This window comes from Saccopteryx bilineata, chromosome 9 (assembly GCF_036850765.1).
Source record: "Saccopteryx bilineata isolate mSacBil1 chromosome 9, mSacBil1_pri_phased_curated, whole genome shotgun sequence".
Taxonomy (NCBI): Eukaryota; Metazoa; Chordata; class Mammalia; order Chiroptera; family Emballonuridae; genus Saccopteryx; species Saccopteryx bilineata.
Window position 1 is genome coordinate 32,261,776 of NC_089498.1, and position 15,358 is coordinate 32,277,133.

Sequence of the window (15,358 nt, forward strand, 5' to 3'; positions counted from 1 at the left end):
CAATAAGCTTACCCAAGGGTTTGTTCATTTCTTCACATCTCAAGCAGCTAGCCAAGGCCTTGGCAGATAATAAAATTTTTTATTAAGGGAATTAATGAAAAAAATGAATTTAACTGCTTTGTCATAACAACAGATTAAAATGCCGCATCACTTGAAAGGAACAGCTGCTAAGACAAAATAAATGGAACTATGCCTATTTATACCCAGGATTAGAACACTTATATTACATTTTCTGTATCATGTCTTTCTGATGGCCTTGTCCAAGGATTCCAAAGTCATGGCCCTTCCTCATCTTTCCTCTCTTCTTCCCTCCCTTAATTTCCCTTTAACCCTCTTTCTTCTTTTCCTCCTCTGTTTCTTTCCCCAAATTATATTTATATCTTGACAAACCAAGTAAAGAGAACCAATATGTTCTGAGTTCTAGGATAGACAGAATGAGTTTCCTATGGCTTCTATAATAAATTACACACACCCACCAACTTAAAATGACACACATGGATTCTTATACAGTTTTGAAGGTCAGGAGTCCAAATGCATCTCAATGGGGTAAAATCAAGGTATTAGCAGGGCCGTATTCTTTCTGGAGGTTCTAGGGGTAAAATTTCCCTCCCAGCTTCTAGAGTCCTCTTGTACTCCTTGGCTGGCAGCTCCTTCCTACACCTTCAAAGCCAGCAATGGCGGGTTGAGTCTGTCTCACACCAGATCACTGAGACCTTACTTTCATTGTAACATCTCTTTCTTTAATTCTTCATCTCTTTCTTCTATTTTCAAGGGTCCTTGTGATTACATCTAAATAATATAGGATAATCACTCTATTTTAAGGTCAGCTGATTTTCAATCTTAATTCCCCTTTGCCATGTAATCTAATATAGTCACAAATTCTGGGATTAGGACATTATTGGGAGGCCATTATTATTCATCTTACTTTTCAATAATTTGAGGAAAAGATATTGAATAGCATTCAGTTAGAATATCAGGACTCACTAAATGGGAAGTATTTCTCCACCGTATGTTTTGCCAAGAATTACAAAATTATTCCTAAGTGCCTATTACACTAGCAGCCAAGAAAGTGGCAGGTATTCTCTGTTCCTGGGGACATTTTAAGGAGGATCGTCTCAGGGGGAGAATGGATGACATGAGCTGACTCAGTGAAAACATCAATATGTGTCCGTGTGTGCATCTGTATACATGAGTGTGTGTTGTGTGCACGTACCACTCCTTTCTCTACGCTTTCCCTGTGGGCAGTGTGCCTTTATAGAGCCCTCTAGGACTCTAGGCTTTTAGTCTCTGGCAGAATAAAGAATCAATCAAAATACACCACTGTAACATTTTTATATCCTGCAAGTCAGAGATAGTAGCCTTTCTTCCCTGCCAATCTAAGCTCCTCCAAACTGATTCGAGTAGATCGACTTTGACAAGAATAAAGCAGAGATGTTTTGTGGCAAGGATAAAGTAACTGTCCATCTGCACTAACAGCAAAAGGCAAGTGAGTCCAGTGAAAGGAAAACAACACGGGGCCGGGAGACACTGACGAGTTTGTTTGGGAAATACCATTTTGGAGCTGACTTAGGAGAGGATGAGCTCCGAGGTTGCCCACAGCCTGCTGAGATAACTACGTGCGGCAAGAACTTTCTTTTTATTTATGGCTACTTGAATACGGTTGCGTGAAGCTTTTCTTCAGTTCAGATGTTTGTCCTTGGCCTCTGGGGTGTATCTGTGATGCTGTGGTATAGAGGACCCTCTGCCTCTATCCCTTCCTCTGGAGCATATAGCCAGCCATGCAAGCTGCTATACCTACCCACCCCAGACCTCAGGAGGCGCACACTGCACACGGAGTTTCCTTGTTGGGCCGCTCTCCCAAGCACTTGCCTTCTAAGCAGAGACTCTTTCTATTAAGTGACTCTGCCATCTTGTAAGTCTTTCCTTCCCATTTTTGTAGATGGGGAAGAGAAGACATTTCAAGGGTCAGGCTTAGAAGTGATAAAAATCCTTTTACCCTCTTTCTGTTGACCAATGCTTAGTCATGTGGCCAAAATGACTGCACCGGAGTACACAGCTATGGGAACGCTCCTGACAAGCAATTAGGGCCTCACACGAGGAGAGTTCTTTGCTTGAAGACCATTTTCACAATCTAAAACAGGGTTGCAAACTCAAATGCCTAGTGGGCCAGACAACTGAGTAGATGAGTCAGTAAGCGTGAGCAGGAGCACAGGGAGTAGTGCAGACAAGGGCAGCTTGGAGAAGCGTATGCTGCGTAACATGGTAATTTCACTTTTATGACAGATTGCTCTGGCTACATCAACCACCTCTGCTGGCCGCATTCATCCCGTATGCTGCCAGTTGGCAAACTGTAGTCTGGGACAGAAAAAAGTCATTTTTCTGGAAGTGAACTCCAAAGTTGGCTGTGTTCTTGAATTGGTACCTGTCAGGATAAACAAAAACTGTTTCTGTTTAAAAGGGAAAGCTCTAAATAGCAGCAAAGAAATGGGTGCTAAAAAGAGAAGCAGGTGTAAAGAGCGTGGTGTCAGGATTTGCTCTTCATGCATAAGTTTAAGGCAGTGACTCTTACACAGAGTACAGTGCGCTGAGCTGCCATTTTAACGGATGCACCGGAGTCCTTCCAACACAGTGCAACTCAGCTCACAACAGGCGCTGATGTTCTTATTGGACAGCTGACCCTGAGATGCAAATCCCCTCCTGATATTCTACCTGATTTGGGTTCCTGCTGTTTCCCTTTGAATATTTCTGAGGATAGACTACCACTGTACAGTTTTATAGCAGCAACTAAAATAATTTTATGATGATATTTGTAAATGTCTGCTCTTGGGAATATCAGTACATTATGTATGTTGGTTTAAACATAATATGTAAAAACACTACTGCTCCTCTTCCTACTAATAAGAACAAACACTGATGAGCAATTACTCTATGCCCAGTACTATTTTAAGGCTCTTTATAATAATTCATTCACTTAATCCTTATAATAACCTATAGGATACCATTATTTCCCTCATTTTCCATTTGAAGAAACTGAGACATACAGGGTTACTTGTCCAAGGTCACAGCTGGTAGATGGGAATTCATACAGAACCAGTGTGGCTCTGTCCTGTGCTCACCAGCGATCTGAACATGAATCCACTTTCATAAGCAGACTGTCATTTTCAGGTAACAGAAATCCTTCGATGATCATAAACCGTATTCTTTGCTGAGCTTTCACAGGTGTATTGGTTCCCTATTGTTTATGAGGTGCAAGCAAATGCATAAATGAACAGAAAGAACTATATAGAAAGACCATTATTGCATGGCATTAAAGACAAATTTGGAGTGTTGCTCACAGAATATATTCTGGGAATGTTGAAGAGCTTCGTGGGAGAAGGATGTCTAGGTACTATGTTTATCAGAGTGGCATCCCACCATGCTGGAGGAGGCACTTGCCTGGGTTTGGTGTGATGTCCAAGTCCTCATTTTCAAACCAGTGAGGGATGCTTCTTCAAATCCCGCCACCAAACTCAGTGCCACTGACTTTGTTTTTTTTTTTTTTTTTTTTTTTTTTATAATTTTATTTTTTTAATGGGGTGACATCAATAAATCAGGATACATATATTCAAAGATAACAAGTCCAGGTTATCTTGTCGTTCAATTATGTTGCATACCCACCACCCAAAGTCAGATTGTCCTCTGTCACCTTCTATCTTGTTCTCTCTGTGCCCCTCCCACCCCCTATCCCTCTCCCATTCCCCCCTCCCCCCTGTAACCACCACACTCTTATCAATGTCTCTTAGTTTCACTATTATGTCCCACCTACGTATGGAATAATACAGTTCCTGTTTTTTTCTGATTTACTTATTTCGCTTCGTATCATGTTATCAAGATCCCACCATTTTGCTGTAAATGTTCCGATGTCATCATTTCTTATGGCTGAGTAGTATTCCATAGTGTATATGTGCCACATCTTCTTTATCCAGTCATCTATTGATGGGCTTTTTGGTTGTTTCCATGTCCTGGCCACTGTGAACAATGCTGCAATAAACATGGGGCTGCATGTGTCTTTACGTATCAATGTTTCTGAGTTTTGGGGATATATACCCAGTAGAGGGATTGCTGGGTCATAAGGTAGTTCTATTTGCAGTTTTTTGAGGAACCACCATACTTTCTTCCATAATGGTTGTACTACTTTACATTCCCACCAACAGTGTATGAGGGTTCCTTTTTCTCCACAGCCTCTCCAACATTTGCTATTACCTGACTTGCTAATAACAGCTAATCGAACAGGTGTGAGGTGGTATCTCATTGCCGTTTTGATTTGCATTTCTCTAATAGCTAAAGAAGATGAGCATCTTTTCATATATCTGTTGGCCATTTGTATTTCTTCCTGGGAGAAGTGTCTATTCATATCCTCTTCCCATTTTTTTATTGGATTGTTTGTTTGTTTGTTGTTGAGTTTTATGAGTTCTTTGTATATTTTGGATATTAGGCCCTTATCTGAGCTGTTGTTTGAAAATATCATTTCCCATTTAGTTGGCTTTCTGTTTATTTTGTTATCAGTTTCCCTTGCTGAGCAAAAACTTCTTAGTCTGATGTAGTCCCATTCATTAATTTTTGCCTTCACTTCTCTTGCCATTGGAGTCAAATTCATAAAATGCTCTTTAAAACCCAGGTCCATGAGTTGAGTACCTATGTCTTCTTCTATGTACTTAATTGTTTCAGGTCTTATGTTTAGATCTTTGATCCATTTTGAGTTAATTTTTGTACAGGGGGAGAGACTGTAGTCCAGTTTCATTCTTTTGCATGTGGCTTTCCAGTTTTCCCAGCACCATTTATTGAAGAGGCTTTCTTTTCTCCATTGTGTGTTGTTGGCCCCTTTATCAAAAATTATTTGACTATATATATGTGGTTTTATTTCTGGACTTTCTATTCTGTTCCATTGGTCTGAGTGTCTATTTTTCTGCCAATACCATGCTGTTTTGATTGTCGTGGCCCTATAATAGAGTTTGAAGTCAGGTATTGTTATGCCCCCAGCTTCATTCTTTTTCTTTAGGATTGCTTTGGCTATTCGGGGTTTTTTATAGTTCCATATAAATCTGATGATTTTTTGCTCTATTTCTTTAAAAAATGTCATTGGAATTTTGATGGGAATTGCATTAAATTTGTATATTGCTTTGGGTAATATAGCCATCTTGATTATATTTATTCTTCCTAGCCAAGAACAAGGTATATTCTTCCATCTCATTATATCTTTTTCGATTTCCCTTAACAATGGTTTATAGTTTTCATTATATAAGTCCTTTACATTCTTTGTTATGTTTATTCCTAAGTATTTTATTTTTTTTGTTGCAATCGTGAAGGGGATTATTCTTTTGAGTTCCTTCTCAGTTGTTTCATTGTTGGCATATAGAAAGGCTATTGACTTCTGTATGTTAATTTTGTATCCTGCGACCTTACTGTATTGGCTTATTGTTTCTAGTAGTCTTTTTGTGGATTCTTTGGGGTTTTCGATGTATAGGATCATATCATCTGCAAAAAGTGATACCTTTACTTCTTCTTTTCCGATATGGATGCCTTTTATTTCTTTGTCTTGTCTGATTGCTCTGGCTAGAACCTCTAGTACCACATTAAATAAGAGTGGAGAGAGTGGACAACCCTGTCTTGTTCCTGATTTAAGGGGGAAAGCCTTCAGTTTAGTGCCATTTAATATGATGTTAGCTGATGGTTTATCATATATGGCCTTTATCATGTTGAGATATTTTCCTTCTATACCCATTTTGTTGAGAGTCTTAAACATAAAATTGTGTTGTATTTTATCGAAAGCCTTTTCTGCGTCTATTGATAAGATCATGTGGTTTTTGTTCTTTGTTTTGTTGATATGGTGTATTACATTAACCGTTTTACGTATGTTGAACCATCCTTGAGATTCTGGGATGAATCCCACTTGATCATGATGTATTATTTTTTTAATATGTTGTTGTATTCGATTTGCTAGTATTTTGTTTAGTATTTTAGCATCTGTATTCATTAGAGATATTGGTCTGTAGTTTTCTTTTTTTGTGCCATCCTTGCCTGGTTTTGGTATGAGGGTTATGTTGGCCTCATAAAATGTGTTTGGAAGTATTGCTTCTTCTTCAATTTTTTGGAAGACTTTGAGTAGAATAGGAACCAAGTCTTCTTTGAATGTTTGATAAAATTCGCTGGTATAGCCGTCAGGGCCTGGACTTTTATTTTTGGGGAGGTTTTTAATGGTTTTTTCTATTTCTTCTCTACTGATAGGTCTGTTTAGGCTTTCTGCTTCTTCTTGACTCAGTCTAGGAAGGTTGTATTGTTCTAGGAATTTATCCATTTCTTCTAGGTTGTTGAATTTAGTGGCATAAAGTTTTTCATAGTATTCTACAATAATTCTTTGTATATCTACGGTGTCCATGGTGATTTCTCCTCTTTCATTTTGGATTTTGTTTATATGAGTTCTTTCTCTTTTTTCCTTGGTAAGTCTTGCCAAGGGTTTGTCAATTTTGTTGATCTTTTCAAAGAACCAGCTCCTTGTTCTATTAATTTTTTCTATAGTTTTTCTGTTCTCTAATTCATTTATTTCTGCTCTGATTTTTATTATCTCCTTTCTTCGGCTGGTTTTGGGTTGTCTTTGTTCTTCTTTTTCTAGTTCCTTAAGGTGGGAAGTTAAGTGGTTCACTTGGGCTCTCTCTTGTTTGTTCATATATGCCTGAAGCGATATGAACTTCCCTCTTATCACTGCTTTTGCTGCATCCCATAGATTCTGATATGTCGTATTGTCATTTTCATTAGTCTGTATATATCTTTTGATCTCTGCACTTATTTCTTCTTTGACCCATTCATTTTTTAAAAGTATGTTGTTTAGTTTCCACATTTTTGTGGGATTTTTTTCCTCTTTTTTGCAGTTGAATTCTAGTTTCAAGGCTTTATGATCAGAAAATATGCTTGGTACAACTTCAATTTTTCTGAATTTGCTGATATTGTTTTTGTGGCCCAACATATGGTCAATTCTTGAGAATGATCCATGTACACTGGAGAAAAATGTATACTCAGTCACTTTGGGATGAAATGTCCTGTAGATGTCTATCATATCCAGGTGCTCTAGTGTTTTGTTTAAGGCCACTATGTCTTTGTTGATTCTCTGTTTGGATGACCGATCTAGAGCCGTCAGCGGTGTATTGAGGTCTCCAAGTATGATTGTATTTTTGTCAGTTTTTCTTTTAAGATCAATAAGTAGCTGTCTTATATATTTTGGTGCTCCTTGGTTTGGTGCATATATATTAAGAATTGTTATGTCTTCTTGATTCAGTGTCCCCTTAGCCATTATGAAATGGCCATTTTTGTCTCTGAGTACTTTTCCTGTCTTGTAGTCAGCATTATCCGATATGAGTATTGCTACACCTGCTTTTTTTTGGATGTTATTTGCTTGGAGTATTGTTTTCCAGCCTTTCACTTTGAATTTGTTTTTATCCTTGTTACTTAGATGAGTTTCCTGTAGGCAGCATACAGTTGGATTTTCTTTTTTAATCCATTCTGCTACTCTGTGCCTTTTTATTGGTGAGTTTAATCCATTTACATTTACTGTAATTATTGATACTTGTGAGTTCCCTATTGCCATTTTATATCTTGCTTTCTGTTAGTTTTTTGTCTTGTTTGATCCTTCTCTTTTGTTTTTCTATCTTTTGTTTTTATTTGGTTGTATTCCATACATCTTTCCTCTGTTGCTATCTTTTTTATCTCATGTGCTTCTGTGGTGGTTTTTTCAATGGTGGTTACCTTTGAGTAATGAAAAGGGTCCCTACCCTGTTCATTGTAGCGAACTATTTTGTGAGTACTTTTGCACTCCATCGTCCTTTGCTACTGTTAATCTCCGTCTTCTCCCCCTCTTTCTTTTTGTTGTTGTCACAGTTTAAATTTGGTTTTATTGTGTTCTTCTTGGAGCTTTTACTTGTGGCTCTGTTTTTTTTTGTTCTTTGTATCTGATTGGAGAACCCCCTTTAGTAATTCCTGGAGTGGGGGTTTTCTGATGATAAATTCCCTCATCTTTTCTGTATCTGTGAATGTTTTTATTTCTCCTTCGTATTTGAAGGATAGCTTTGATGGGTATAGTATTCGTGGCTGAAAGTTCCTCTCTTTCAGGACTTTAAATATTGGGGTCCACTCTCTTCTAGCTTGTAGAGTTTCTGCTGAGAAATCTCATGATAATCTAATGGGCCTTCCTTTATATGTTGTATTCTTCTTTTCCCTGGCTGCCTTGAGAATTTTTTCTTTGCTGTTGGTTTGTGTCAATTTCATTATGATATGCCTTGGAGTAGGTTTGTTGGGGTTAAGAAAACTTGGAGTTCTGTTTGCTTCTCGAACTTGAGGCTTTAGTTCTTTCCACAGGCTTGGGAAGTTCTCATCAATTATTTGTTTAAGTATGTTCTCCATTCCATTTTCTCTCTCTTCTCCCTCTGATATACCTATTATTCTTATGTTATTCTTTTTGATGGAGTCAGATAATTCTTGTAGGGCTATCTCATTTTTTTTAATTTTTGAGTCTCTTTCTTCTTCTCTCTGTTGTGCCTCAAGTTGCTTGTCTTCTATTTCACTAATCCTCTCTTCTATCTGACCTGTTCTATTAGCTAAGCTTGTTACTTCGTTTTTCAGCTCGTGAATTGAGTTTTTCATCTCTGTTTGATTTGTTTTTATAGTTTCAATTTCCTTGGACATATATTCTTTGTGTTCATGGAGTTGTTTTCTGAGCTCCCTATATTGCCTTTCTGTGTTTTCTTGTATATCTCGGAGGATTTTTAGGATTTCTATCTTGAATTCTCTGTCATTTAGCTCCAAGGTTTCCAATATATTAAATTTTTTCTCCATAGATTTTTCCTCATCTAGCTGTGTTACCTCTCTTTCTTTTGTATCCATGATATTCGATTTTCTCTTCCTTAATGGCATCTGAGGGTGGTTTTGTTGATAGTATTAATGAGATTTAATAAAGAATAAAAAGTTAAAAAAAATAAAAAAATAACAAATGGAAAAGAGTTGTTTTTTTAAAAAAAAATTAATAATGAAATAAAGAAAAATAAAATAAAATAAAAATTTTTTAAAAAAGGAAATTATTCCCCCCCTCTTTTTTTCCTCTCCTCTCCTCTCCCCTCTTTCTTGAGAAAATCTTGTGGTGGACTGTGAGTTATAACAAACAATGCCTGTGTTGGAGGGCCTAAATTGGGGAAAAGTAATAAAGGGGCAAAAAAGAGAGAAAGAAAAAAAAAAAAAAAAGGAAAAAAAAAAAAAAGAAAAAAGAAAAAAAAAAGAGCGTATGGACCCACAAAAAGCAAATAAGGAAAAAATTTGGGTCAAGAATAAAATGATTTGCTTTTAGGTGTTGGTTTTCTAAGAGTTATGATGAGAGGAATAAGAGGAAAATGGAAAAATGGGGGGACAAATTAAAAACTTACTATTGTATTTAGTGGAACAAGAACTAGATAATATGGAGAGCCAGGGATGGGAGCACTGCTAGTGAGTTAAAAAGGTGAAGTAAAAACCCCCCAAAATGCCACAAACATAGGTTTGAGTCCCAGATAAGATAATTTGTTTGTTATTGAGGTTTGAATGAGAGGAGATGTAAAGGAGAAAGGAAGAAACTAATATAGAGGGAGAAAAGAAAGAGAGAGAGAGAAAAAAAGAGGGAACCACTAAAAGAAGAAAAAAGAAAGGAGAGAGAGAGAGAGAGTTAAGGGTTTTGGAGTGCAACCCTCATAGAGAGAAAGGAAGAGAAGAGAAATGATAATGGGAGATGTAACACTTATGGGTAGTGTAGTTCAAGGAGAGGAGAGAGTAAGACCGGTAGAGAGTTAATCGGCCAAATTGGAGGAGGAAAAAAAAGTCTCAAGAATGAAGATAAGAGAAACAAACGAACAAATATAATAAAATGGGATAGGTTATAAAGTCTGCAGATTATTCTTGATTTTGAGAGGTTATCTTCTTGCTTTTTCTTTTCTCTCCCTCTTCCTGGTCGGTGACTCTGTACCCCGGGTTCTGCCCCTTTGGCACGCTCAGGTAGAGGTTTGCAGTTGATAAGTCTCTATGGCAATGTCATGTATTGTGCTTTATTCTCGTTGGGAATTGAGGCTCATTAGCATTTATAGGCTCCGACAGTGAGAGAGTCCGTGTTCCTGGAGCCTTTCTCCTAGTCTTTCCTTCCTCAATTAGTAGCCTGATAGTCCAGGTATGGGGTTGCTGCTGCCTCTGCCTGGATAGTAAGAGGCTCAAATTGCTGGCAACTCCCCACTCTATTTCCACTCAGCACAGGGCTCTGGGTAAGGCTCAGTCAGTCAGAGCTGCTAGCATAATCAGGCGGGCTTTCCGCCCACTCGAAGACCTCTGGCTCTGCCACTCTATCCGGTAACACAAGCGGGCGCCCACTTCCGGGGCACTTGGAGGAAACTCTCACTCACTGTCTGCAACCAGGATATCCGGTCAGCAGTCTCACGCTCTGAGTGAAACCCCCAACCGCAGGGAAAAGTTGCAGCGTTGGAATTGAGTCTCGCTCCGTCCCCGTGTGCGGCTTTTGCAAGGCGCTGGGGCGGCCCGAGATTCCGCTTTGGCCCACACAAAGGCCCCTGACTCTGCCCCTCTGTGCGATAACACGGGTGCGCACTGCCGAGGCACTCGGAGGAATCGCTCACTCCTTATCTGCGCGCGCAAACCAGGATATGAGGCCGGCCGTGGTTCCCTCTGAGTGAAACACCCTCCAGCACGGAAAATCTCCACCGTTGGGATTAGTTCTCACTCCCTCCCGTGCGTGGCTTTCCCAGGGCACTGGGGCTGCCCAGAGACTCTGCCCTCAGCCCACAGAAAGGCCTCTGACCCTGCCTCTCCGTGGGGCAACACGGGCACCCACTTCCGCGGCTTAGTAAGAAATCTCTCTCCCACTAACTGCGCACCGACCAGGAGACCGGGTAAAATGGCCGCTCCGCTTGTCTTTGTTTGGGTTTGGCGCGAGTGTTAGCTTGTATTGCCCGGGTTGCCACAGGATCAGATTTTCCTCGGCTTGGATCTCTGAGCCACAGCCTGGTTCGGCCGTTTTTGCTGCGGCGGCCTGAATCTATTCACCCCCTTTGCCCGCCTCAGTTTCTATATTCACAGTTACCAGAGAAAGCCGCCCTCTTTAGGTTAGTGAGGAAGGCGGAGCATTTCTTACTCCCTATTTCCTTCGGGGTTTGGTTATATATTTAGCCAATTTTTCACTCAATCATACCTTTGGGTGTATTGCGAAGAATCTGGAAGCTCCAAGTATAGGTTTTTCTGTTTCTGGTTGAAGATCTTGTTGAGTTTTGGGGGAGATTTATCGGTATCGCTTCCTACTCCGCCATTACTCTCTTGCACACGTTTTTCAGTGCCACTGACTTTGAAGAGTGGGTATCCACGACAAGTTCATGCATAGACACTATTTGAAATCTGCTAAAAAGTCAAGGGGCAATAACTGTAACTAGCACATTCTCCCACTGCTACTACCTACTCAGAATTTTAGCTTTCGGGAAGCCCTAATTTAATCTGGGCTCTCTTTTAAGTGCAGTTTTGTCAATTCAGAGATGTGTTATGTGAAACCCACAGTGGCACAAAGGAATTCTGGTGAAAGCAGAAAGTGAGTTGGTTTAAAAAATCAAGCTTATATTCTTCTCCATTTATCCCGCAAATTCCGACCCAGACGTCCTTCGTGCGGGTCTACTCTCCCTGACCCACTATGTGAAATTCGGCTCCCTGTCCCAGCTTTTATGTGCTCCTGAGGAGACCTAAAATTTCCTTTCAAGTTAAAATTTAATTTTAATCAAGGAATTAAATTGTGATTTGTTAACACCTCTCACCTTTTCTACTTTACATCGACAGTTAGCACACGGAGTTTTTATATTCTGTGCGGCACCGTTCCTATTGCTTAACCGGCGTCCTCCCGTTGAATCTACCAGGCCCTCCCTGTGCACACCTATTTCCCACATTTCTCTAGATGTGAAAACTGAGAGAGAGTGACCATGAAAAATACCAAATCTTCCAGTCAGTAAAGGACACAGCCAAGGTTGGAACCAAGTAAAGTGACTCTGGAGTTGCTGCTTTTAACGACTGCCTTAGAGTGCTTCTCTGAAGCTCCAGGACAATGCCTTGCTAAGTGCTCACTGAGCCGCAGGAGTTTAAGTACTGGGGAATGAGTAAACGAGTGAATACAGGGAGGAGTGAGTAAATACATTATTTAACCACTTCTTACCTTGCTAAGACATGCCTTGCACAGGAGTATGCTACATGCTTTTTATTTATTTATTTATTTATTTATTTACAGAGACAGAGAGAGAGTCAGAGAGAGGGATAGACAGGGACAGACAGACAAGAATGGAGAGAGATGAGAAGCATCAATCATTAGTTTTTCATTGCGTGTTGCAACACCTTAGTTGTTCATTGATTGCTTTCTCACATGTGCCTTGACCGCGGGCCTTCAGCAGACCGAGCAACCCTTTGCTGGAGCCAGCGACCTTGGGTCCAAGCTGGTGAGCTTTGCTCAAACCAGATGAGCCTGCACTCAAGCTGGCGACCTCAGGGTCTCGAACCTGGGTCCTTCCGCATCCCAGTCCGACGCTCTATCCACTGCGCCACCGCCTGGTCAGGCCATGCTTTTATATTATTAAGCATTTAACCTGAATTTTGACTGGTCAATACAGTGATCCAAGAATTTGCAAAAATAAAAGCCAGAGCCTTTGGGAGTCCTCCCACCACTCTCACCCTCCCTGAGGGCCAGCAGTTGGAACAGGTTTATTTTTCCTTAATGACCTCAGAGGAATCCTGAGCAGAGCATGCCAAGGAATCAGGACAGAGAGTGAGCTGCAGAGACAAGAATGGGGCTCCACTCACCCATACTCTCAATCAGTTCTGGATCCTTACATTCAGGATCCCTGGAGAAACGGCATGCCTATAGTCCTGCGGGACGACTGGTTTACTGGTCTGGGAATTGAGGGCAGAATTCGCTGATTAGAAGGTTAACGTATAATTGTCGGCACAGGGTGCCTGGAGGCAACCTTTGACCATTTGCTGTTTAGCTGAATTAATGTTGGCCAGTTATAGATTTTCTGCTTGCAGAATTGCCAGCAAATTATTCTGAGTCCTGAATCTGCCTTCCGTGCGCATGCTGCTGGGATGGCAGCGTGATGATCGCCTCAGAAGCGATCTAAGCAGAGCCTGCTCTCAGAGCAAGGGCAAGTTTCACCAGCAGAACTGCTCAGACCCTGGACTATAGTCCTTCCCCCTTTGATTTTAGAAAGACGATGTCGGTCAGGGTGATGACTCTCCCACTTCATTTTCTCTGATGTTTCTCAGGCCAGCCACACCGTGAACCTTCAGAGATTGATTCTTGCTCTCTTTCCTTGAGGTTCTGTGCATTTCAGAGGGCTGGTATTTAGAGAGAAGCCTGGGTTCCAGAGCTTCCCACATTTTGTACACTCCTTTGAGTTTGCTGGTGGGGGTAATAATGAGTTTCCTTCAACAGCCTGTGTGCAGTGGTTAAGAGTTTGTGTTCTGGTATCAAAGTTCGGTTTCCCAAGAAGCAGACGCCTAGTCAAGGATTTGAGAGCAAGTAGTTTTATTTGGAGGGTGGTATGAGGAAAAAAATAACAAAACAAACAAACAAACAAAAACACAAAAGCAACAGGGGGGTGAGAAAATGAGCCAAGGAAGAGATGATAGTGAATTATCAAATCAGATACAACCGTGGGAACTGTAGCTCTAGTCCCGGTGTAAACTGGGAGACAGCACAGGGCTCCGAGAGAGCTCCCCTCAGGGCTGAGGGAGCTGCAGTACTGGTGCGCCGGCTGGCTCTCCTCAGTTATGGTCATGGGCTGCCCCTGGGGTTGTGAATTTCCGAACACCCTCTGCTGGTACCATGCTCAGAGAAAGCCGCCTCCCACAGGTTACAGAGAAGAGTAGCTCAGGCGGAATAAGGCCAAGTACTGCCCCACGTGGAAGGCGTGAGGGGCGTGAGAGGAGCTCTGACAGTGGACCCTGAAACCCGGATTTAACTTCTGGCTCACCATCCCAAATGTACGATCTTGGGCAAGCATGTTAGCTTCTCTATGATGTCGGTCAGGCCCCCTGTCCATAAAAATGTATCTTGTATCAGATACACTCAGAGTCTTTGTGGAGATTTAAAGGAGATAATGGACCTAACAATCTTAACACAGTGCTGCCCATAAAGTAAGGGATAAAAAATGTTAGCAGTCATAATTTGTGTGTATGGAGCATCTTCTCTGCGCCAGTATATGTGATAGGTGCTTGGAATAAAAGGGGAAAAAAGAGAAGTAATTCCTATTTTCATGGAATTTACAGTCTTTACCTACTATACCTACAATCATTTATCTCATTAAATTGCCACTTATCCAGGGGTGTACCAGGCACTTTTATGTTCCAAAACATATGTTCTAAAGTTGTGACCCTTGAATGAAGATTCCCAAAGTTTCGCAAAGGCAAAGCTGAGCCTTTGTAAACAATTGTAAATTTTAAAATTTCTTGTAACAAAGTTTACAGAAGCAAAAAGAATGTGGTGAAATTAATTTTAAGGACATTTAGTCCAACCTATAAAATATTATCATCTCAATGTGTAATTCATATAAAAGTTATTAATTAGATATTTTACTTTATTTTTGTTTTTGGTATTCAGCCTTCAAAATGCAACATGTACTTTATACTGATAGTTGCAGCCCAGCTATACATTGTAAGGGCTCTGTAGTCATGTGTGGCTCGTGGCCACCATGTTGGACTGTGAAGGTCCAGTGGGCCCTAGATTCCTTTTAGAAACAACTTGCAAAGGAATAGCTCGGTTTTTCTCCTCTTCATAGATGACAGTGCTCCTTAGCATCTATGAAAGTGAGGTTGGTTTTAGCTCAGGCGTCATATGAAATTGACAGACTCTATAATGAAATTTCACACATGGAAACCGTGGTGAGATTCTTAGCAGGTATAAAAATTGGACGAACTTATTTCTTATCATGCAACTGAATGGAAACTGCCACAGCTGTTCCCATTTGCACGTTTTCCAAAGCTCATTGCCAAAGCAAAATTGTTGGCAACCGCTGGAGAAGTATCAACTTACCTCTTCATTTGGGAAATGAAATTAAAACCTCAGCTCATTTCTAAAAGTCACAGATTTAGTACAAGTTAGCAGGGCAAACACATGAGCTGCTGTTAAAATAGTGATGGCTTCGGTTTTCTCAGGTGCTGCTGCTAACATCTGCGGAAGATTTGGACTGCACTCCTGGGTTTCAGCAGAAAGTGTTCCATATCCATCAGCCAGTTGAATTCATCGAGGACCAGGCGATTCTAAACTGTAAGCCACGTC

The 15,358-nt window shown here is 40.6% G+C and overlaps 1 protein-coding gene across 1 annotated transcript in view; it reads left to right on the forward strand.

Moving 5' to 3' along the window:
• The window catches only part of CDH13 (cadherin 13), a 1,138,640-nt gene that overhangs the window by 224,733 nt on the left and 898,549 nt on the right, over positions 1 to 15,358 (forward strand). Inside the window, exon 2 of the mRNA XM_066242281.1 lies at positions 15,235 to 15,346. Coding sequence (XP_066098378.1) covers positions 15,235 to 15,346 — 112 coding nt within the window. The remainder of the gene's footprint in view (positions 1 to 15,234; positions 15,347 to 15,358) is intronic.